Source organism: Diachasma alloeum, unplaced genomic scaffold, assembly GCF_001412515.2.
Source record: "Diachasma alloeum isolate Michigan unplaced genomic scaffold, Dall2.0 Dall_scaffold_00192, whole genome shotgun sequence".
Lineage (NCBI taxonomy): Eukaryota > Metazoa > Arthropoda > Insecta > Hymenoptera > Braconidae > Diachasma > Diachasma alloeum.
In genome coordinates, this window is record NW_021680357.1 from 2,489,430 (window position 1) to 2,514,966 (window position 25,537).

Below are 25,537 nucleotides of genomic sequence, written 5' to 3' on the forward strand. Positions count from 1 at the left end.
TCCATTTTTCCCTCAAGCTGATTTAATTCGTCTGATATATAGAAGATGAAATTAATTTGAGACCCAAAACAAAGTAAAATCTCAGGTCCAAACTGAATGCCTTTTTTTGTTTTTCTCTTTGGCAAAGCTCTCCGCATATTAATTTCGCCCCCGAGCCCGGTACGTCCGGTGGTCCCTGGCGTTATGTTCAGGGGCCCCTCTCGTCGTAAACTCTTGGCTTTAACGGTCGAGGGCATTAGGGAATCGCGTGTAGATGTTTTCCAGCTCCCTCCCCCGCGCACTCGGGCGCGCGTCACGATCCGTGTACGCAGCCCTGTACACAAAACGAGAAGCAAGAGAAAGAGGACGAAATGGAATACTATAACCGATCTTACATTACTCCGGCGACACTGGGCTTGGGTATATACTTGTCTCTGTTCCGTCGTCTCGTGTCGTATAAAATAGACGAGTGCATGCTGCGACTGTTGTCTTTGAAGTTACGAACGTAAACACGCGATACACTTGCGATCGTTTTTCTTTATTTTTGGGGTTTTTGGAGGAGTGAGAGAGAGGGAATTTTATATTTATGAGAATTTGGAGATTTTTTTTTCGTTTTATTCTGAGGATTGGGCAATTGTAAATTGACTGGTGATTTTTTCCCGGGAAATTACTCGGAGAGAAAAGTGGGATAAAAATTACCTGGAGAATGGGCGTAAATTTTACGGTATGAAAGGTAATTGGGGAGCGAAATGTCATGTAATGAAAAAATACCTGTTTGTGGAGGTTATTTTATGATTCGTTCGGTAGAAACTTGGCTGTGGTTAGAGTGCGATCTTCCTCACTCCATCCACTTGATCGATTGTTATGGGTGATTATGTGTCGAATTTCGCATGTCACAAATTGAAAATTTGCAATTTTTTTAACGTTTAGTCCTGAATTACTGTCTCTTGGTTCAATTATTATCAGAAGTTTCATAGCAATTATGTCGTTTATTGAATAAGCTTTAAATTGAGACATGAATCATTCAATTTCAACAATTTCTCACAAAGTTATAAGACTTTTTGTCGAAAATTAAGTTTTTCATGTTTTATTTGACAATTCAAATTTGGCTGTATTTTTCTATCATTTTGAGTGAAATCAGCGGTAAAATAAATGTATCATTTTGAAGGGCACATTATCGTTTTTCAAATTGAGATGTATTGAATGCGATTTGGTTGAATTTTTATGAAGGTATTGGAGATTGTTTCTCTTTTGAATGTCATGTCACACCTTGAAACTCGGTATTTTCATCCATTATTGGATCTTTGCCCTCGAGCAATGAGGATTTATTATACACCAATTTGAAGATTCCAAGTAGATCTTTGAAACGATGTGTGATTTTTCTCACTACATCCACTTGATCAATTGTTATGGGTGATTATGTGTCGAATTTCGCATGTCACAAATTGAAAATTTGCCATTTTTTTAACGTTTAGTCCTGAATTACTGTCTTTTGATTCAATCTTATCTGAATTTTCATGTCAGTTGTGCAGTTTATTAAATAAAATTTAAATTGAGAGGTGAATCATTCAATTCCAATAATTTTTTCAAAAAGTTATGAGACTTTTTGTCAAAAATTGTTTTTTTCATGTTTTATGTGAAAATTCAAATTTGGCTGTATTTTTCTATCCTTTTGAGTGAAATCAGCGGTAAAATAAATGTATCATTTTGAAGGGCACATTATCGTTTTTCAAATTGTGATGTATTGAATGCGATTTGGTTAAATTTTTATGAAGGTATTGGAGATTGTTTCTCTTTTGAATGTCATGTCACACCTTGAAACTCGGTATTTTCATCCATTATTGGATCTTTGCACTTGAGCAATGAGGATTTATTATACACCAATTCAAAGCTTACAAATAGATCTTTGAAATGATGTGTGATTTTTCTCACTACATCTACTTGATCAATTGTTATGGGTGATTATGTGGCAATTCACGATCCCTTCAGCGTTTTATTGCTGGATTGTTGTCATTCCCGGCAATATTCAGTGGCACTAATGAAGTTAAGAATTAGTCGAGTTTAAAAAATTGATTGAAAAATCAATTTCATGCAGCGAAGCGCGCGTCTCGCCTAGTGGATTAAAAAAAAGAACGTAAACGTAAAAAGAAACGCCTGAAAAGTGCGATAAAAAATGGCCACCATCGGTGATAATTCACGCGAAAGGATGCATCCATCCTGCGTCACCCCACACACCACTCGAACGAAAATAGAGCGATGTTCTATCACCCGTTTTTTTTTATTCTCTCACACAAACGCGTTCCCACAATTTTCTATCTCCGGGCATACATCCCTTGGGGAAAAACTTCTCCGCATGACTGCTCCGTTTTTCCTGCTCAGCCATCGGGCTCTCTCCCCGCACGGCGGTGGGGGTTATATACAGTGGATGAACGCGCCGAAACATAAATCTCTGTAACGCGAAAGCACAAGAGAGGGCGGATGATGGTTCCGCGCACGCCAACCACCCCCGCCTGGAACCAATCAAATTTCGATTCAACTCGGCCCTGTACCGGCGAAGTATTAAGAATGTGGGGTGACACGCACGCGACTCAATTCGTGGCTCTTTAGTTGTGATGAATTTTGTTTAATCGAATGTGTAATTTTTCTGTTCATTCGGGAATATGAGGTTTTAGTCCGGGGGAATTGTAAATGGAATTTTGCATGGGCTTTCTCACTGATGTTTAACATTGATGCAGTATTTGAGACTACCCGACAGTTTTATTTCGGATATTTCCTCTTAGCTTTTGAATACTTCGCAGTAGTTCTTTATTTTTTTTACTTGAATATTTCGTAGTAGCTTCATTTTTTCGGCTCATTTCAGATAGAATTTTACACGGAGAGAAATATTCAATAAAAAGTACGTATCTTTTCCGTAATTCCGGAGCAAAATGTGGTTGTAGGAAATTTTACGGAACTGTTACGGAATTTTTCCAGAGCGTTCGGTAGTTTTTATCTGAATCCCCTGTGAAAAATTACCATACCGTCACTTAAATTTTCTGAGTCGATTCCGTAATCGGTGAGCTAGTTGTGAGTTCCGTAATTTTTACTGAATATTTCTCTCCGTGTATATTTGACAATCTATGGAAATCCGGTTATTCTATTAACATAATTTGTTCAAATCTTCCCCAATTCACCTCCTGATGTTGTCCACTGCACTCTGCCTGGCCAAAATCCAATCGGGAAAAATAATCCGACAAGTACCTCTCGAGATTCAAAATTAATCGGGTATTTCCCTCAAACTCCCCTGCAAACACATCATTGTGCCAAGTTTTGCAGAAAAATCCCTCGCGCAAGCGCTCGGGATTTTTTAACCTGCAAAACTTAACACCCTCATTTGTTTGCAACGAAGCTATCGGGAAATACACGATAATTTTGAAGCTCTTGGGGATTACTACTGAATAAAAATACACTGTTAAAATTTTTTGGTGAAATTGACGGTTTACTTTTTCGAAATTTTTATTAAAGGACAATTCCACTGGACCTTTCAAGAATTTGTTAATTGTTAATTCACAATTGGATGGAAAACTCAATGCAAATTTTCAATTTCAGTTCAATTTCCCCATGACTACAGCTATAATTATAATAACTATCATAACTGTAATAACTATAATAGCTACAATAACTATAACATAACTCAAGTTAGACTGTTAAAAATTTTTGTCTGAAATTTCGGGTACAATTTTTGTAAATTTTTATCGAATTTAATTGCCACTGAATTTCAAGGAATTTCGTCATTGAAAATTCAGAATTTTGTGGAATCCAAGAGAATTGTAAATTTCAGTTCCATTTTTCCTTGAAAATGAATAGAAAACCAGAAAAACTAAAAGCGATTTGGGGGAACAAATCATGAAATGTCAGATTTCACTGAAAATTCAATGTAACTTGGCACTAAATATTCATATTAGATTGGAAATGCAAACAAATTAAGGAATTCTTGTCTTTATGCCGCTTAAAATTCTGGAATTTTACTGAAATTTCATAATTTTTATCCTCTAAATCGCATTCAGTGTCACTGTCCTGAAAATTACTAGTCAACTGTCCATGAAATTTCATCTTTTTTCTAACAATGTGTAATGAATTGTATTAATAAAAATTAGAAAAATTTGTAAAGAGGAAAAAAAATTGATTTTCCGGGGCATGTCACCGATTTTTAAAAATCTGTTATTAAGTATTGATGATAATGTCCCTGAAAATCAGTGACGTATTCTCGATACATGAAAATTAATTTCGGAAACAATTTAATTACGGAAACAATTTTTGTTGAAATCAAAATCATACTCCACAATTACGTTTTAGAACGTCATTTCCTCACTATCTCCACGATAACCATTCAAAATTTTTCTTCTCCCAGCACAAAAGAAAAAAAATTGAAGTGACAAACTCCATTCTCTCATTTCCCCCAAAACTGACAAAATCAGTTTATCCCCAGCCCAAACTTCATTTACCCCTTTCGCAGGTAAATGGAGTAATGCCATTAGCAAGAATGTCCTCCCCCTCGTCATGATTAAATTTCTCTCCCAGTCTCCGAACATGCGCCCCTAAAATACCATAAAATAAGATGTGTCATTTATATTTCATAATCGTCATTTATTATCCATCCACTTGTCCCAATGACAAATGATTCCTTCCCCCCGCAATCTTCTAAGTTCTTCCGAATCGACCCCAGTGGAGCGGTCCGCCTCGTTATTCTCAGTTCTCCCTCAGAATTTCAGTTATTTCATGAATGGAGAGAAGCGCAGAGTAAAAAATGACCTTCGATTTTTCTCGAATTTCTGTAGCTAATTAAAAAAATGAAGATGATTAAACAGAAGCTGTCTTGAATATTTCAGCAGTTTGGGGCGTTGAAAGGTGCACAAAAGGGTCAGAATATGCGTCAGGAGTTTAAGAGTCCCGAAAAAAAAATGTCAGGCAATTATTCTTGATCCCAATGGGCCTCGTGTTTTGGAGAAAAATTTCTATAATAGGAGGTAGAGTCATTTGTGGCTGGATAATGTAGTCAGAGACGAGATTTGAGTGCCAGTCGGCTAATTGAGTGGGCCGGATTTCAACGCATTTGTCCGTTTATATATTTCTTTCACGAGGGGCGGGATCGACTGGTGCCACTGCAGATGATACTTCTTATTCAAAAAGAGAAATAATAGAGAGGCAGTCCCCCTTGGGAGTTTTTCTCTTTCGTTCGGATGCCGCAGCAACTGCTCTCGGGCCACTTTCATTCGGTTTTTCGAGTCACACAGCGGGACATTAACCAGATCACCGGATATACTTGTGACAAGCTTTCTCACCCACTTGAGGGTCTACTTGGGTTGTTCGGAGGGCTTTTGAGAAATTACAAGTCTGAATGATTTATTATATTTTTTTGGGAATGGATAATTAAAAATTCGTTGATTAAATGTTTCACGTTTTGGTACAGCTCGTAGGGATGCAATGTGAGAATTTTATTAATCAAAAATCAATACGTTACGTCAAATTTTGAAATTGCGCCTAAAAATACTCTTGATCTATTAAAAATGAAATTTGAAAAAAATAATTGAAATTACATTTTGCACAGAACTATCTTTTCTCAACATTCTTTGTTTATAAATAAATGATTGAAATTGTTTAAACTTTGGGAAACCTTATTTTTTTAGGCATGAAATTCAGTTCTAGTAAAATTCTAAAAATTAATAAATTTGTTACGAATCCGAATAAATGATTTTCATGGTGGAAAATTGATTGTTTGTAAATTATTTATAAAAAATGCTCGGAATTTTCAGAAATTGTTGTTTTTAAATTATTCTATTAATCTTCCTCCAAAAGTTGACTTTCTATTATTTTCAGATTTTTATAATGTCTTCCAACGGTTCATTATCGAGACTCAAATTCAAAACCTGCAAAGTTTAAATGATAAAATCATCGTAAAATTTCCGGAACAAAAGTAGAAAGCACAAGGAGAAAAGCATCTCAGTGGGGAAAGAATAGACGAAGTGCTTCGATATCCTTAATTGGAAATTCAGTGTAATTTGGTACTAGATATTCATGTTTTGATTGAAAATTCATGTCATTTGAGGATTTTTCGGCGTTCTGTCCGTCAAAAATTTGGAATTCCATTAAATTTTCAGTGAATTCTAAAATTTTATGATTTTTTCCACTAAATTGAATTTAATATAACTGTCCGCAACATTACTAGTCAACTTTTCATAAAATTTCAAATTTTCTCTAACACTCTATTCTGTAGAGAAATTACAAGTCTGAATGGTTTATTCCATGTTTTCGGGAACAGATAATCCAAAATTCATTAGCGAAGAGTTTTACGTTTCGATACAGCTCTTAGGGACGCAATAGGTTAAATTTTATTTTTGGAAAAAATTGGACATTTATATTGAGGAATTCCTGTAGAAAATGTCTGAACAGAGAGTCTTATGGAAATATGAAATTCTACTGATTTTTTTTGATGAAATAGTTTCTATTGGACGTTCTCTACAAAATCTAATAGAACTTTCAATAGACTGTTAGAAATTTCTTGAAATTTCATGGAAGATGTTATACTAAATATCATGAGAGTGACATTGAATCATATTTAGGGAAAGAATGGTTATGAAATTTCAAGGTTTGAGTAGAATTCACGGAAATTCATGAGTTTTCAGTGGAGTGAGATGGAAATTTCACAACTTGATTGAACTTTCAATTTTTTCCTAAATTTTCCAGATTTTTCTGAATTTTCACAGAATAATTGAACTGAAAAATCAAGTATTTTATTGATTTCCAGATCATGTCAACAGAAAATCAATGGAATATTTGATTTTTCAATGAAAAGATTTCCTAAAATTTCAGTGGAACTTGAACACGATAAAAATTTTTCGAGTTTGGCCCGAAAAATTCAGACGGAAATTTTCACCAGAGTAGAAGTTCAATGAAAATTCAATAGAATTTTCTGTCGGATCTGCTAGGTTTACTGAAATTTCTTCGTGTGTGAAAACAATAAAAAACGAAATTAATTTTTTCATCATCTCATCTAAGCATTTCCCACGCCTTTGAAAAATTCTATGATAAATCGTTCAAGTTGCCATTTTCCCCTCGACCTTTAAACATTAAAATCGATGTTCTCCTTTCCTCATCAATGTTTCACGTCAACCGCTCCGACCAAGTGTTGTCGTCCGCACAGCCCTAAGTGGTTTTGCTCATAAAGCCGTTACAACCACCCGAGGATAAGATCCAATTTTTCTCCCAAAGCCACATGGGTACCTTGTACCAACTTAGCGTGATAGTTACCAGTTATTTACATTACAAACTAGTCGCTTGCCATCGAACTGTATCGAGCCCCTTGCTCCCATACCACCTCCGAAAAAATCCAATCGACTCTTATCATCAATTTTTCCTCCATTTTTATTCCCCGGATCGAGTCTCGAGATAAAGAAAAAGGTGGATATCACATTACACACGCTCATACGATCATGAATTCAATTTTCCTCCTACATTTCACAACGACCTGAATGGCCAATAAAATTAAGAGACAACGCACCGGCGATGCTGAACCCTTTTTAAACTCTAAGTAGAGAAAAATGAAAAAGAAAATTTTGAAAAAATCGAAAATGCCGACCAAGTATTTTTTTTAAGTTGGTAAATTATTTCGTTGAAGATGCAGCTCTCCTTTCAGCTTTCAGGGAACCAGAGAATTATTATATCCATATTTGTTTCCAATTCTTAATTTTATGAAAATAATAATTAGGAATTTGCAGTAGTCACTTTGAATGTTGGTAATTGTTGGCAGAGTTCATTTAAGGTCATAAACACTGTTGGAAAAAAATTGAAATCTCATGATAAGTCATTGAATAGTAGGTTCTAGACGAGCGTAATTGGATTCGATTTAGTCCTAGTCTGGTTACTATATACGCGACCCTGCGACTTTGATAATCATCTTCGAGGGGATTCGCCGCTGTGTTACTGAGGCTTCGCGTTGCTGAATTCATTTTCGATCATGAATTCAATTTTCCTTCCACATTTCACAACGACGTGAATGACCTGAATGGAATAAAAGTAAGAGATTTAACTACAAATAGAAAAAAAGAAGAACACTAAAAAAATTGAAAATAGGGTGAATCGTCCAATGTTCGAACGAATAAGGTCACAGTTATTCTTGACGTAGATTTAAACATATAACCAATTGATTTAAAAATAATTATAACTCCCCTGTATATCTTCATAGATAATAGATAAAAATATTATGGATATTAATTAACGATACAATTAATGATATGAACACAAAAAGCTGAAAATGTGTGAAAACCCAGTAATCGAAATGCGTATTCTGTAATGGGAATATGCTATTGGCGGCGTGTCATCGAAAACTGTTTTTTCCGCTGGTAATAAGGTAACTTAGACATTTTCAATCATCACAATATCATTTGGAAATGTCATAATTTTATTTTTCATGTATAATGCGAGGCATCTCTACCTTCTACTAATTTATTTTATAGAAAAAGTACCAATTAGTTCGATTACTGGTCTGGTTCGAACACTGATTGGTTCACCCTACCGACTAAATTTTTTTTTTAAGTTATAAAATAATTTTTTTGAAGATGTAGTTCTTCTCTCAGTTGCTTCCAGGAAACCAGAGACTGAGTATATCCATATTTGTTGACAATACTCCTTGAAATTTCGTCGGTAATTAAATTCGACAGAAATTTCCAAAAAGTGTACCGCAAATTTCAGACAAAAATTTTTAACAGCGTACTTGGCAAAGAAATATTCTTTCCCAGTTCATTGAACGAAAGCTAAAATCCCAACTCGTGTTTATGTTAATCCTCCCATGCGCTCATATTCCAACCAATTTAACTGTTGGCCACGCTGATTGGCGAACATGCGCCCCTTTCTATTTTTCACCTTTCTATCGTTCCTAAATCCCCCGAAAAAAAAGGAACTTGAGCAAACAACCCCACGGTCATGTTTGTTTTCCATGCAGTGGAGGCAACTCCTCCTTTGTTTCATTCCAATCTCCACTAATGTACCCCTCCCTCCCGTCCCCCTCCCCTCCGGCCTCGAGCGAAACGACTTCTCTCGTTCCCTGTATCAAAACCTATAAACAGGGAGGCTAGTGAATTCAATATGAAAAAGAAAGAAAAAACGTACCTGGTCCCATAATTTACATATCCGGAGGTTTCAGATACGAGAGACTGGACTCTTCTACACTCTCTTAAATTTCTTGAAAAAATACTCCGGGAGATATCGCAATCAGAGGTTTCTGAAGTAATCTGCAGGCGTGTTCGCACAGTGGAATAGCGAACTGGGGAATAATGTAATAAACTTTACATAATTTCGCGGGACGTAGTTAATATTTTTTAATTAATGGAACACTCGGATTAATTTTATACTGATTATTTTTCCCAATAGGATTTCGACCAATCAGAGCGCAGTATTTGAGGCTACCCGACAGTTTTATTTTGGATATTTCCTCCTAGCTTTTGAATATTTCGCAGTAGTTCTTCATTTTTTTTACCTGAATATTTCGCTGTAGCTCTTCATTTTTTCGGCTCGTTTCAGATAGAATTATTATTCTATTAACATAATTTGTTCAAATCTAACCCAATTCACCTTCTGATTTTGTTCACTGCACTCTGCTTGGCCAAAATTCGATTGGGAAAAATAATCCGACAAATACCCCTAGAAATTCAAAATTAATCGGGTATGTCCCTCAAGCTCCCCTGCAAACAAACAATCGTGCCAAGTTTTGTAGAAAAATCCCTCGCGCAAGCGCTCGGGATTTTTTGACCTGCAAAACTTGACACCCTCATTCGTTTGCAACGAAGCTATCGGAAATACCCGATAATTTTGAAGCTCTTGGGGTATTACTATTGTTTATTTTTCCAACCCAAATATCGGGCAGTATAATTAGCCCATTCGACATCACGTGATACAAGCTACAGGGTTTTCAACTGATAATTTTTTGATAATTTTCTCTGGTAGTTGCTATATAAAAAACAAAACATCATGCAGTCGAATTAACCCCTCGTCAAACTGACAGATTGAATTCAATTGTGTCGTTGTGTTAATTATACAATTTTCGTTTCTCAATTGTGAGTTTCGTCGCATGGTCCAATTATATTGCCCGACATTTGGATTGGAAAAATAATCTCCCGAATACCACACGAGCTTCAAAATTAATCGGGCATTTTCCTCAAGGTTTCCTGCATACAAACGAAGCTATCGGGAAATACCTGATAATTTTGAAGCTCTTGGGGTATTACTACTGAATATTCATATTCAATTGAAAATTCGAGTAAAATATGAAATTCTCGAGTTGGTTTTCGACTTGGGGTCAGTTAAGTTTAAACTTTTATCAGCTTTTTTCTCCTAAGTTTAATTTGATGTCAGCCTCCCAAGAATATATTGTTAGAAATTTGTCGAAATTTCATGGTAAATATGGTACACTGTTAAAAAAATTTGGCTGAATTTTTCGAAAAAAGAAATTGAGTTCGATTTAAGGGGAAAAATTCAATGGAATTTGTAGTTTTAGGTAAAATTTAAGGAAATTGATGAGTTTTTAGTGGGAGTGAGACGGAAATTTCACAACTTGATTGAATACTCAGAGGAACATGAACATTCAGAATCAAAATGACATGATTTTTCAGACAAAAATTATTCACAATGCACTGAATTATTAATTTTATATTTCTTCTCCGGCATTTTTTTCTTGTCAATTTTCGAGCCATGAGAATCTCCACCCAAGTGAAGATATACATATCAAAGAACTTTTTATTTCCGCGCAAATGCAGGCGAAAAAACCGCCCTGAAACCACATCCAACCTCGCACCTTCAAACCCCCTCAGTTGATCTAAACCCAAATTACTCGCCTCAGTATGTTACAGTAATTTTTCCTCTACCGGCCCGCTAATTTTTATTTTTATCAGGATAATTTTTCTCTAACGTAGAATAAAATTTGATCATATATTAATTTTTACTAAATTTCGGTATAGAAATGAGGAAACGGTGACTCATGATACAGTTTTATAGAACGATAGGGTAATTTTTATCAAAAATTTCTCTCCGTGTGGTACAGTAATTTTTACTCTACTGGCCCACTAATTTTTATTTTTATCAGGATAAAATTTCTCTAACGTAGAATAAAATTTGATCATATATTAATTTTTACTAAATTTCGGGATAGAAATGAGGAAACGGTGACTCATGATACAGTTTTATAGAACGATAGGGTCATTTTTATCAAAAATTTCTCTCCGTGTGGTACAGTAATTTTTACTCTACCGGCCCGGTAATTTTTATTTTTATCAGGATAAAATTTCTCTAACGTAGAATAAAATTTGATCATATATTAATTTTTACTAAATTTCGGGATAGAAATGAGGAAACGGTGACTCATGATACACTTTTATAGAACGGTAGGATAATTTTTATCAAAAATTTTTTTCCGTGTAACAAAAAAAATTTATTTACCAAACCTCCCCCGTTTTCATATTCCTCAACCTCCAAAAACCATAATTATAAATTTCCGCTGTCATCCTCCAGAATGACAAACGACAGTCACATGCGCAATACCGCAATACACATAATTTTAATACGTTCAACCGAAGGTTATTACCGAGTTGATTCCCGCGGTCACGCCAGGGCACTCTAGTGGCCGTCGCATCGCGAGCCGAAAAACCCGCGGGGGGACAACATAATGCCCAGAAGAGAGAGACACCGCAGCCAACAGCCGAATGTATCAAGTTGCCTGACGCACGCGAGTTAAACAGGGTTATTAGTTATTGTTGTTTGAACAGGTGCCAAATAACGCGAACAATCCGCGACAAATGAGGACCACACAAAATTCACAAGCAAACATCGGGCGAAAAAAACAAAGCATTTAACAAACGCGAACGTGACAATTTGCAGTTGAGTTGACAAAGCGAAGCTAATGCGTCAAATAAACTCATAAACTCCTTAGAAAATTGAGTCGAGTGTTACACAAAGTGCTGGTGTATTACCGCTGTTTAAGAAACGGTAGAGGGAGAAAAACGAGCGGTAAATATGTGAGATAGTGCGAGTGGAGGAGAAACGATAAAATTTATCTAACCGACTAAATAAACCGGTTCCGCGATGCCTCTAGCACGTGCATTCCCCAGTTCTGCGTGCACTCTTTCTTTTACATGCGAATCTAAACGTTTAGGTTTACCCATAAAACCTAAAAACCGCGAAGTGAGGGCTAAATTGTGGGAGATATGCCATGGAGATATACAGTAGCAAAATGAGAAATGAAGGTGCGAGTCATTTTGTTTGCTCAAGTATCGTGCAGAATAGTGACAGAAATGCTCGTATACACTGAACATTGTGTACATTCCATTGGTCATTGTTATTTTGTTCACAACCTAGGTGCATTTACAATCGTAAAGTGTCACAATGCGCCGCCCACGGATGCTATTCTCGATCGTTAAATCGAAACACCCACAGTGAGTGATGTTTCTCGGGGAATCAATTGTTTTTGTGATGTGCGATGCTTTGGATACATGGGAAATAATCAGGTAACGACTTGTGGGATATTCAGGTACAATCAGATGTGTCTATTTCAGGGTGGTCGTGGAGAATACTTGGAAAATTTGAAGTAGAAAATCTTGAAATTTCTAATGACGACTAGTTATTCAGTGGAATATGAAGTTCAATGAAATATTCAATGAGATCGATATTTTCAAGTCTATATATTGTTGGGAAAAAATTGAAATTTCAGGGAGATGTTTGGTGCATGGTAATATTCAGGAGTGTGCCATTGAATTTGATTTAGGAGAAAAAGATTATGAAATTGATTGTTTCACTGAAAGTTCAATGGAATTCGAAATTTGTGAGCAACAAAATAATGGAAATTGTCCAATTTACTTGAATTTAGAATCAAAGTATGAATATTTAGCGGTAAATTACACTGAATTTTTCATTAATCGAAATTTAAGAATACGTTTATCTGAATTTTCCTGATTCCGATTAATTTCAATGGATTAAATGAACTAAAATTTGCGGTTTTCATGAAACTTTGAATTTTCAATAAGATTTCTTGAAATTTCGGTTTTATTGTAATATGATAAAAATTGGCAAAAAGTGTACCGAAAATTTTAGCCAAACATTTTTAATACTGTAGTGGTAATTTCCAGGAGAGTGACATTGAATTTGATTCAGGAGAACAAAATTATGAAATTGATAGCTTCACTGAAAATTCCATGGAATTCCAAATTTTTCAGCAGCAAAACGATGGAAATTATCTCATTTACTTGAATGTAGAATCACGGCATGAACATTCAGTGCTAAATTACACTGAATTTCCATCGGAACTGAAATTGACGGTTTCCATTGATTTTCCATGAAAATTTGAATTTTCAACAACGAAATTTCGAGAAATTTCAGTATAATTGTAAAGTGTATCGCTAATTTGAGCCAAACATTTCGAATAGTACAGTGCCAATTTTAAGGAGAGTGACATGTAATGCGATTTCGAGGAGGGAAATTATGAAATTGCTAATTCAATAGAAAATTCAGGGGAACTGTAAAACTTTGAGCAGTAACACGATAAGAATTATCCGATTTACTTGAATTTACAAACAAACATGAATATTTAGTGTTGAATTATGTACTGAATTTCCAATTGTTTCAAAATTCAAAAATATGTTCATTGAAATTTCAGCAAAAAAATTTCACTAGTGTATATCGATTCTCAAATAAGGGTATCTCATTCCCTAGATGCAAAAGAAGAGGTAAAATATACTAAATAAAAGTTGCATATAAAAATTACACATCAAGATTACACGGATTCGACAATCAACTCAGTCTAGCCATCATAAAACGACGGTATTACCTCTGAATTTCATGCCACTAATTAGATGAAATGACATAAAAAAAAATCCAAAAAGTGTACCAGAAATCTCAGCATAAAGTTCCCCATACTTTCTGACAACGAAAATGACGTACTGAAGTCTCAACCTCAGTTCTCACAATTTGTTTTCAAAATTAAAGCTGTCATTGAAATATTAATAATCGCCTAAAATGAAAACTTACATTTCTTCAAATTTCAAATTCACAACATTGAATAATGCAAACTGCAACTGCAAAAAATTTACAAAACTGTATATTAACTCTAAAATAGGATTATCCCATTCCCTAGATAAAAAAGAAGGGGTAAAATACACTAAATAAAAGTGACACATATTCAAAAATAAACTCAGTGTAGCCATCATAAAAAAACAGGGTTACGTCTGAATTTCAGGCCTTAATGCCACTAATTAGCTGCGATAAAAACGTCCAAAAAATGTCCCAAAAATTTCAGTATAAATTTCTCAACACTTTCTGACAACGAAAATGCCGTACTGAAGTCTGAATCTATCGTACTAAATCTATCGATCATTCAATTGCATTTAATACTGAATTTTCACAATTTGTTTGAAAAATCAAAGTTGTTGTTGAAATATCAGCAATCGCCTAAAATAAGCCCTTCAATTTCATTCAATTTCAAATTCACAACATTCAAAAATCAACGGCAAAAAATTTTAACAGGGTATATCAACTCTAAAATATCAATGAGATTGTCTCATTTTCTAGATGGAAAAGGAGCGGCAAAATACACTAAATAAAAGTTGCACAGAAAAATTCAAAGCTGCATTTTAAATATCAATAATTCCCTAAAACGAGAACTTCATTTTCCTCAAATTTCAAATTCGCAATATTGAAAAATCTACCGCAACTATCATTAAAATTTCACAAAATTTCCACCATCCTAATAATCAACAAACGAACTCTAAAATAGGGTTCATTTACCCTAGATGAGAAAGATGAGATAAAACAGACTAAATAAAACACATATTCGCCTATCACCTCAGTCTAGTCATCATAAAACAATGGTTACCTCTGAATTCAATGCTCAATTCTCCCAGTTCATTTAAAAAATCAAATCTGTCATTGAAATCCCAACAATCGCCCAGAAAGAAAACTCAACTTTCCTCAAATTTCAAATTCCCAAAATTGAAAAATCAACGGCAATTCTCATAAAAATTTCACAAAATTTCCAACACCCTAATAATCTACAAACGTACTCTAAACTAGGTTTCATTTACCCTAGATGGGAAAGATGGGCTAAAACACACTAAATAAAACACATATTCGCGAATCCCCTCAGTCTAGTCATCATAAAACAACGGGGCTACCTCTGAATCCAATACTCAATTCTCCCAATTCATTTAAAAAATCAAACCTGTCATTGAAATCCCAACAATCGGCCAGAAAGAAAACTCAACTTTCCTCAAATTTCAAATTCCCAAAATTGAAAAATCAACCGCAACAATCATTAAAATTTCCCAAAATGTCCAACACCCTAATAATCCACAAACGTACCCCGGCGAACGTCGAATGACGCTGGAAGGTAACAAAAAACTCGACAGACAGATTGTTAAATTTACGAGGCCTAAACTCCTCCGGTGTTTCAAACCAAAAAAACATGTGCTCTCTTCAGGGTGCAATATGCGAGAGGGCGAGTGTTTAACGATCGCCACGATGCGCGTAAGCGGCCAAGAATTTACGAGCCCCGGGGTTTTTCAAAAAAATTATCATCCACAAAATATAGTGCAGAGTTTACATGACTCGAGGAACAAATAAAAACGGGATAAATAATAATCACTCGTGCGACACTGACAGAACAAAGAATCAAACTCATTGGCCATAATATTCCATATAAATATCACTATATTTTCTTTATCTGCAGTTACAGTTCAATAAATATCTTCGTAGGTGTATATACAAAAGCCGGCAGGAGATAATGTTATACATGAAATAAGTGTGTTTTCAAATTCTTTTCCTTCGTCGAATTCATTTAAATAGTCGACAAGCCGCCGTTTCCCCTCTGATAATAAAAAACCACAAACAATTGAATAAAAAAGTGAGCCTGCTACATGGAGTTCATTTGAATACAATCACAAGGCAACTCGACTAAAATAACAACAGAGAGTACCAACAATTTTTCTCATACAGCTCGTCGATAATGCTTTCTTCAATATATGGCACAGACTCGAGAGTTCTTTGAGTCGCACAATCACACAATGACACCGGTACGTTGAATACATCTACACAATGATGCATTCAACCAATATTCGACTGATAAACCAAAAGCACACTGAGACGTCCCCAAGAGGATATTTGGACCACCAATCACTACAGTTTCTCCAGGGCCCGCGTGTTGGTCAGCAGTTCGCGGGTGAGCCGCCAGACCTGCTTGGCAGCGTTTTCAAGTCCACTGGGTGATTTGCCCTTGAACAGATCCAAATTTGGCAGGAAATAGTGAGGACACCGTCGACACTGAAGGCAGGAGATCAACTGCAGAAAGATGCCATTGATTCGATCACCAAGACAGCTCTCGTCCCACTCGAGCTCATGAGGATGCTTCTCACATTCGTACAGCAAAAGAGTCTTCATGTGATAACTCGTGACAGGATTGCCGGGTAAATCGAGATGGCGATCGCGAAGGGTCTTCAACATACTCAGACACCGTCTCCGACTAGCCCCCTGAAGCAATCTGTTCTCGGCATCGATGAACGACAGTGCCCAAGCGTCGCCCTCCATCGCGGACTGCTTGCCCTGGAGTCCGATGCACTCCTTCGACAGCATGTCAAAGCCCTCGGCCTTCACCTCGGCGACGATGTTCGGATGGGGCCACGGAATTTGGGGAATCGGCCAGTGCGATGCCGATCTTGGCCACAGACCGGCGCACTTGAAAGCCGGCGTTATTTGCACAACATATCTCTCGCGTATTCTCAACTTAACTTCAGTCGTATCAGCAATCATCTTAACAGAGTCACGATAAGCGCACTTATCACACGCCTGTGCCACGAGTGTTTGAAACCTCGATCGTATTTTTCTAGCACTCAAGTAACCAGACGCCGTTATAAATTCCACCCACAGTGACATCGAGCGTTTTCTGCCGTCGCTGAGCTTCAGCACAGCGCAGCCCGGCAGAGTGCCGTCGTCCACAAAATTTAAAACACCCATTTGGTTCAGGTAGATGACTATTTCAAACTCCGTCGGCGATATGACGTCGAGGCCATCGAAGCGGCCGTTGTAGTCCGTCAGCGATGAGATGAACCGCGGCTCCTGCACTTCAACTTCCTTCAGGACGTCCTGAACGACTCGGCACACTTCCTGAATGGTCTTGGCTACCTGGGTCTTGCGCGACATCACGCGTTCACCGAAGTACTTGTTTATTTGATACACCATTTTTGAGTGGGATGCCAGCATATCCGGTGGCACCAGCATCTTGACGTCGCCCTCGGGCTGAGGGCACGGCCCAACTTTTAATCCCAATCACCGCATCCTCGCGACAAACTTGCGGTGATGAAAAAACAACGGCTGCTCGCGGGCTTCAGAAGCTTGCCGATCGGCAAAAAACTGCCGACGGCGTCAGTTTTGTAATTCAAGTTTTTTAGTCACTTCTCTTCGCGCCAATTGGTAGTCATCCGCAAATAGATATTTCAAACCCGAGATGTCTCTGGTGGGATTCTCGTGTAGAGCGTTGACTCCGCGATCACTGCCGCGGCGCAGCAGAGACACGAGCGATGCGTCAGGAAGAGAGTAGATTGAAGACTGTGCTGGTCCACCTTCGTGCCACCCACCCTCGGTGGAAGTCTACCAGGTGAGGCGCGACAGCCTCTCGTGAAGGCCACGCCTCCGTGCTGGGTTTTGCAGCCAATCCTGGTAGTGGCTTTCGGCAGACATGCGCCGCCCATCACTGCTGATCGATCCGAACCGGGGAGTCTACCTTTCTCACACGACTAACCCTGTCCCGACAGTGAATACCACAGGCCGGGAGCCCTTACATGAATTATGCAGCGGGACTCGGGTATTTTTTTTTATCTATCGAGGGGCGAGAAAGCGAGTTGTACTCTTATTTATTTCCACATTTTTCGGCATGGCGGAGGGAGGTGAAGTCTGGGGATTCCTGAGATGGGGAAAAAGTCGACGGCGATGGGCTTTGCTGGAGGTGGTCGAAGTTACGCGAAGTTTGATCTTGTGGTGAAAGGGCACGGGGAAAACTGAAGAAAAATTACTGGGGATTGTCAGGAAAATTGAAATTGCGAGCACAAACGATTAGTCATTTTCAGGGACATTAAGGTATATCCCAAGACAATACGACCCAAAAGTTAGTCCTCACTGTTAAAATTTTTCGTCTGTGATAAAATTTTTATCGTGTTCAAGTTCCACTGAAATTTTAGACAATCTAGTCATTGACAAATCTAATATTCCATTGATTTTCTGTTCAAATGATCTGGAAATCACTGAAATACTTGAAAATTCAGAAAAATCAGGGAAATTCAGGGAAAATTGAAAATTCATGTCATTTTGGTTCTGATTATTCATGTTTTACGGAAAATTTAATCGATTTGTAAAATTGCCATGTCACTCCCACTGAAAACTCATGAATTTCTGTGAATTCTTCTTGAAACTTGAAATTTCATGAACATTTTTCTATGTCACTGTCATAAGTTTTACTATAATATCTTCAACAAAATTTTAAAAAATTTCCAACAGTGCGTATAGATTTCCGGAGAAAATTCTAAATGACTTAATTTATTGCATTCTCGTAAGGTATTGAGTTTTTCTATCCTCATATGGTATTGATGAAGGCAACAATAGCTGTTTCAATCAAATAATAAATCATTTGTGAATTAATTGTTTGAATCAAATAATAAATGATTTCACGAAATTTCCATTTTTTCGAGTTGATTATCGCAGAAACTATGTCTTATAAAATTTTACGAAAATTCACCGTATTCGGAATTTATCAATCTACTACGGATTCGTTTTTGAAGAACATCGGAAGAATCGCTTTCTCATAAGATGGGAAAATTGAGTTCGGGGGACTCATAACCCGCCCATAGGACTTATACCTCGTGTACTAAAAGCCCGCATTTCATTATTTATTATTTTCTGAACTGTGTAGTATAGCTAGTTAAAATTTTTTTCAATAGCTAGGAAATATTATAGAAATTATCTGTGAAAAACGTAGGGACAATCGGGAGAAAAAACAGTTTTCTAGGGATATACCATGAGTTGAAACTGTCGAAACTCTTAAGTTGAGATTTGAAAGTCTCAAGTTAAGACTTTCAGATGGATAAAATTGAGATTTTCAAATTGAGACTTGCAAATCTTCTTTTATCCTTCTGAAGTTCTCAATTTAAGGTATATCCCAAGACAATACCACCCAAAAGTTAATCTCTATGGATTTTCGGAAAAAATTCTACACGACTTAATTTATTGCATTCTCATAAGTTATTGAATTTTTCTATTCTCATTTCACCTACTTGTTGTATTCAACAACTAGTTGTTGAAATTCACAACAGTTGGGAGAGTCAGTTGGGGGAGTACCCGATGCATAGTCGGAAGGTCCCGGGTTCAAATCCCGGTCCGGCCTATCCATTTTTTTCAGTGAAAATTTTCTGATTATTCATATTGAGAATAATCCAGGTTCCCCTCCTACCTCATCCAAATCCCATCCACTCATTTTCCTATGACGTCACAAAAATGTGGAACGATATATAAATCTCCTTCTTTAATGTTTATTGTAAACATTAATGTAGTTATTAATGTAATTATTTGGTGAATTTCGACGACTAGTTATTGAAATTCACCAAATAATTGTTTTCGTGATTGACATAGATATTCGACAATCCACTTACAGTTTATCACAAAACCAGTGTTATCTCCGATGTTATTGTCACATTTCACAGTGGTAACAGCAAATTGTGCACAATTTGCTGTTACCACTATAAAATGTGACAATAAAATGCCAATTTGCTCACAATTTCGTCATGTAACAGCAGAGATCATCGAGTTACCGTCAGTCCCACAGCCTCAACTAACACGTCACCCAGCGACAGTAATTTTTCTGCATTAATTCAATTCAATCCCCGAAATTCGATGCCCCGACTCATCTCCTAATCTCCTTAGTTCCACTGTCTGGCAGCGTTGAAAGCCTCTCATCGAGAGTGTGAACCAACCGTAATAGCTACCTTATCGTGTACCATAAATAAACACTACCTTGATAAGGCTAGATAACTAAGCGAGTTATTTAGCGCGTTAGATGATGATATCCAGTAGCGAATGACATCCGTATACATACCTGTTCTTTTTCCAGCGCTCGTTTAAAGTCCAGCACGTAGATAACCAGCGACATAAAGAAATAGTTTATTCATTTTAATTACAGCTCTCCTCAGTATTGTAGCTCACCGCGAAGGAACTATCGTGTTTCACGTACCATAAACCCACGTTTTTATAGCCAATTCAACGAACAATTTGAATATACTGTGTATGAATTTATCGACGTTATCAGAATGATGCGATCGATGAATATCTCGGATTAAATTAACGTCTGGTGAATTATCACCAAGTGATTCGCGAAGAAATTGGATGGGTTTACAAACTTGCGAGCAATAGACAGTCGATATAATGTTTATTTACATCTTACATACGTGAAGCAGGAAACAGTTTCAAATATAAAATAAATACTTCAAATAAATTTTACATCAGTGGAGCCTATTTACATTCAACAACGATAGAAATATAATTTCCGTATGAAGTTCATAATAGTTATTGACAAGATTAAATTGCAGTAACAAATCACAATAAACTTAGCCTCGAGTGACTGTTCGGATTAAATTTATCAGTCACAGATTCATTCCCAATCATTGCACAATCAAACTCAACTCAATCAGACAATAAAAACCGGAAAAGCTCTTGGTGAATGAGCAAGCGTAGTACTTATTAGTGACGATAAACGTTGCTTGGACACAATACGTCAGATTATTGGCTAGAGTTTCTCGAGTGCACGGCTGTTGGTGAGCAATTCCCGTGTCAGCCTCCAGACTTGTTTGGCTGCTGTTTCCAAACCGTTGGGCGACTTTCCCTTGAAGAGATCGAGATTCGGCAGGAAGTAGTGAGGACACCTGCGACATTGTAGACAGGATATGAGTTGTAGGAAAATGCCGATTATCCGATTGGCAAGACAACTGGCGTCCCACTCGGTCTCCAGCGGATGCTTTTCGCACTCGTACAGCAGAAGAGTCTTCATGTGATAGCTGGTGATGGGGTTGCCAGGTAGATCCAGGTGGCGATCGCGTAGAGTCTTCAGCATGCTTAGGCAGCGCTTGCGGCAGCCGCCCTGCAGCAGTCTAATCTCAGCTTCCTTGAAGTTCAGCACCCAGGCGTCGCCTTCCATCGCCGACTGTTTTCCCTGCAGCGCCAAGCACTCTTTCGACAGCAGATCGAACCCCTCAGTTTTGACTTCAGCTATCAACCCCGAGTGCGGCCAAGGGCCGCCGGATGCCGGCCAATAAGCCGCCGATCTTGGCCAGACACCGGAACACTTGAATGCCGGAGTGATCTGCACCACGAATCTCTCCCTGATCCTCAGCTTCACCTCCGTCGTATCAGCAATCATCTTGACGCAGTCCCTGTACGCACACTTGTCACAGGCTTGCGCCACCAGTGTCTGGAATCTGGACCGAATTTTTCGCGCACTGAGGTATCCAGACGCAGTGATAAACTCCACCCAGAGCGACATTGAGCGTTTCCTTCCGTCGCTCAGCTTGAGCACTGCGCAGCCCGGCAGGGTACCATCATCAACGAAATTGAAAACACCCATCTGATTCAGATACAAGACCACCTCGAATTCACCAGGTGATATCACCTCAAGTCCCTCGTATCTTCCGTTGCACTCGGTCAACGACGATATGAATCTTGGCTCCTGCACTTCCACCTCCTTCAGTACATCCTGCACCACTTTACAGACTTCACGGGTTGTCTTCTGTATCTGCGCCATCCTCATCTGGACGCGCTCCCCGTGGTACTTGTTCATCTGATAAATCATGTCCGTCTGGACGGCGGAGAAATCCGATGGCACTAGCATGGCTTCCATGTCTCATCTGGCCATCATTGGATAATGGAGCAGTTCAGGGCTGCCAATTCCAAACTCATCAGAGCTGTCAACTCTATCAACCACCAAATCAACTCAACGATAATTGTGACGTATTTGTATCTCGTGTTTGACCGATTTCAGCCGAAAAACTACGGGTTTGAAGCGCACGACGACAGAGTACCGGCCAGGTTCACTGGTATTAGCTGTCGTCCACTTTTCCTGGTGGTAATACGCGCAAGACACCAGAGTCAAGTCCCGCCTCCATTCGCGATATAGTCACGTGGCGTCTGCGCGATTCTGCCACGCCCAGCGGGACTCATCGCGCATTTGTCTGACTATCTCTCTTGCTCCTTCACTGCCTCGATGGGTGTTGCAACCTCACACCCATAAGAAAATCCACAATCAACATCCAGGCGAGCGGTTTAAAAAACGAAAAGTCTGAGGGCCTCAGCCCGGGTGATGCTGCTGAATAAATTCGTTCACATGAGAATCACTTCGAGTTTCTTATTGACTTAACGAATGATTGATTTGATCGTGATGACAGGTGACAGTCAGACACTTGCTGTTTTAATTCCGTCGGTTCATCAAAGGATACTTTATATGGTCTTCATCGTGGAACATCTTCAGCGAATGCCAGTGATGAAAAATTCAACGACGACAAAAAGAGGAAGATATGTGAAACCTGTCGTGGGGTGAAGCCCACCCAGCAAAACAGAGCACTCATTCACGGATAATTGAATAAAGCCCCGGGAATCCAATCTAGTAGAAGTTGGAGTGGTAGATTGGTAGCCAACGACCCCCGTGCCGCCCTCTAATGCGACTTGATTCATGAGCACCGGCTACATCACCCCCGCCGCATATTTCTGCTGAGGGGTCAAAACACTCTGCGTCAACCCCCCGAGTGCTGCTGCTCTCTGTCCCTAAATGCGTCTTTCATCATCGGGGTTTCGACTTAATTCGTTCGTCCCTGGAATTATTTTCTCACTCCAGGGAACATGCATTAATGGTAATTGGTGTTTTAATCGGGTTCAGGGCCGTTATCTGATCAATCTGATCCTCGATGGGAAAACTAGTGCTTTCAAGGCGTCTCAATTTTAGATACTAGACACTAATATGTGTTTTATTGGATAATTTTCGTGAAAACGAGAAGTTTGACGGACAAGACATTTTCATAACGTCTTGACATACTAGTCACCAATTTTAAGACTTATTTGCTGTCTCAATTTAAGACACGGAAGGACTATTCAGTCACTAGTTATTTAGGACGGCAGCGCTACGATATGATATTGATCTCATTAAGACATGGAGTCATTAGACGTTTTTGGTGATTTATCTATTTTCTTCCAATTTATTGAGAAGGTCGGCAGAGTGATGAGGGAGAGAGACATCAAATTAATTCAAACGTAGTATTTGCGAGATAAGAAGGGTCCTGGGAGCATGGTTCAGGGTTGTTGTCTCATCATAATAATAATTTTCGCGCAATGAAGTTTGAGTTTGATGGATAAAACATTTTCATAATGTCTTGACACGCTAGTCAACAAATTTAAGACATTTTTGCTGTCTCAATTCAAGACACCGAAGGACTATTCAGTCACTAGTCGTTTATGACGGCAGCGCTACAGTATGACATTAATTTTATTAAAACATGGAATCATAAGACGTTTTTGGTGATTTATCTATTTTCTTCCAATTTATTGAGAAGGTTGGAAGAGTGATGAGGGAGAGAGACATCAAATTAATTCAAACATAGTATTTGCGAGATAAGAAGGGTGTAAAAACCTTAAATATCATTCTAAAGAAAAATACTTTTTATCACTATTTTTTATGACAATAGTATATTGTGTTACTGATGCGTAAAGATCCACTTTTTCCCACGCACTTGTAACACATCCTATTTTTTGTGATCCCTGCCGAGTTTACGGTTTGGAGCGGTAGTGGGGGTAAAGTGATTGTTTTTGTGGATAAGTGCATAAAAACAACCACTTCGTGGTTGTGGTTGTGCACTTTATGCACGCCGTGCGGAAAACAAGCGCTTTACGCCTACGAAACCGTTTCGAAAAGTGCACTTTTGAGGAAGGTATCACAAAACAATTTTTTACTCTTATTTTCCTAACTTCTTCCAATTCTACTTCATCACCGTTATCTTTAACATGATCGAAATTATCAGTGAAGAAATGATTGGCTCTTCTCACGCAACGTGGTCGATCGTTGGGAAAAAATGAAGTAATAATGGAAAAAGAATATCCTAGAATGTGGTATATAATATTCTGCAATCAAGAATATTTGTATTCTTGAATCAGGTATGTTACATTCTGGATTCCGGAATAATATCCCGTAATCTGCACTGATAGAAGAATTCAGTTGATGTTAACGAGATTCGGTAACTGCTACCGAATGGCACTGTTGAATTAGAAGAACTGAATATTCGTTAATAGTTACCGAACGATTCAGTTGAGCGGTGGCGTGTTCATCCAAATGAACCATTCGGTAATAGTTACTGAATGGTCAATTGATGTGAAAAATGGTTGTTCGTTCATGATTAATTATGATTTGATAGTGAGCACCATTTTTAATAACATTAAAAATAAGCGTAGACTCTATATAGTATCGTACCGAGACACGAGTTATTTAGAAGGATTAAATTCCAGCGATCGGATATAATGTAATCGGCGTTTCTGTGACATATAAATGAAAACCGTTACACGTATGAAAAAATCGTATAGAAATTTTCTATACGGATTGCGTATAGAATTTCTATAGGATTTTCGTATATGATATTCGGATATTTCTATACGGATATTTTTTATGCAAATTATTTCTATACGATTTCTATAGATTTGATCCTATACGACCCACTTCCTCATGTATAGAAACATTTCGTTAGGAGTTGCGACATTTCTCTACGTTTTTCTTTGGAGCGTTTAGACATAGTTTGTATGAAAACAAAAGTTTATGTAAATATTCATGTATAGAAATAATTCGTATAGAAAATATTCGTATAGAAATATCCGAATATCATATACGGTAATCCTATAGAATTCTTATACACAATCTGTATAGAAAGTTCCTATACGATTTTTTCATACGTGTATACACGGAGAGAAATGTACGAGAAAAATTACCGTGCCCGCACAGTAAAGTTGGTTCAGATGGTCTTTCCAGGCCAAATGTACCGCAAAGAGTAGGAAAAAGTACTGTTGCACGAGTCATTTTTCGGATAAATGTGGGGAAAAATTCTTGTGCAGCACGGTAAAATCGAAGCGACAGTGAATTTTTACGAGAAATACGAGAAAAATTATGACACTGACTGGCAAATTTTTCCGGTGCTCTACCAGAATCCTAGGACCCGATCGCGCATTCGTAAGATTTCGGTACTCTTCGTCCCCCCTCCGCAACCACGAACATCGACTCAACGTGACCAGATGATTTATTCCGTCGCCTCCTCTAGCCTCCTCTCTCACATATCTCCTTACTGAAACCCCAGGTTAATGTTTTTCATAATATCAATTCAGTGAAATATTAATTAGTGTTGTGATAAAACGGTTAAGAAATAAAATAAGTGCCCTTTATTTTCGCTTCATGAGGTGTATAACGCTGTAGATATACATTGGCCTG

General features: G+C 37.8%; 3 protein-coding genes across 3 annotated transcripts in view; 1 reads left to right on the forward strand and 2 right to left on the reverse strand.

Annotated features, from left to right (window-relative positions):
- LOC107048433 (neurobeachin) overlaps positions 1–25,537 on the forward strand; it is a 600,659-nt gene that overhangs the window by 529,638 nt on the left and 45,484 nt on the right. The gene's annotated exons all lie outside the window — the stretch shown is intronic.
- On the reverse strand, positions 15,718–17,573 carry LOC107048435 (protein mab-21). Its single transcript, XM_015271595.1, has one exon. It carries the CDS (start codon positions 17,263–17,265, stop codon positions 16,168–16,170), a length of 1,098 nt encoding a protein of 365 aa, XP_015127081.1. The 5' UTR covers positions 17,266–17,573; the 3' UTR covers positions 15,718–16,167.
- Positions 20,442–22,099, reverse strand: LOC107048434 (protein mab-21). The gene has a single exon (XM_015271594.1). It carries the CDS (start codon positions 21,920–21,922, stop codon positions 20,816–20,818), a length of 1,107 nt encoding a protein of 368 aa, XP_015127080.1. The 5' UTR covers positions 21,923–22,099; the 3' UTR covers positions 20,442–20,815.

Bases quoted from the DNA above. Each gene is read 5' to 3' on its own strand.
- LOC107048435 (XM_015271595.1), bottom strand. From the start codon at position 17,265: ATGCTGGTGCCACCGGATATGCTGGCATCCCACTCAAAAATGGTGTAT.
- LOC107048434 (XM_015271594.1), bottom strand. From the start codon at position 21,922: ATGGAAGCCATGCTAGTGCCATCGGATTTCTCCGCCGTCCAGACGGAC.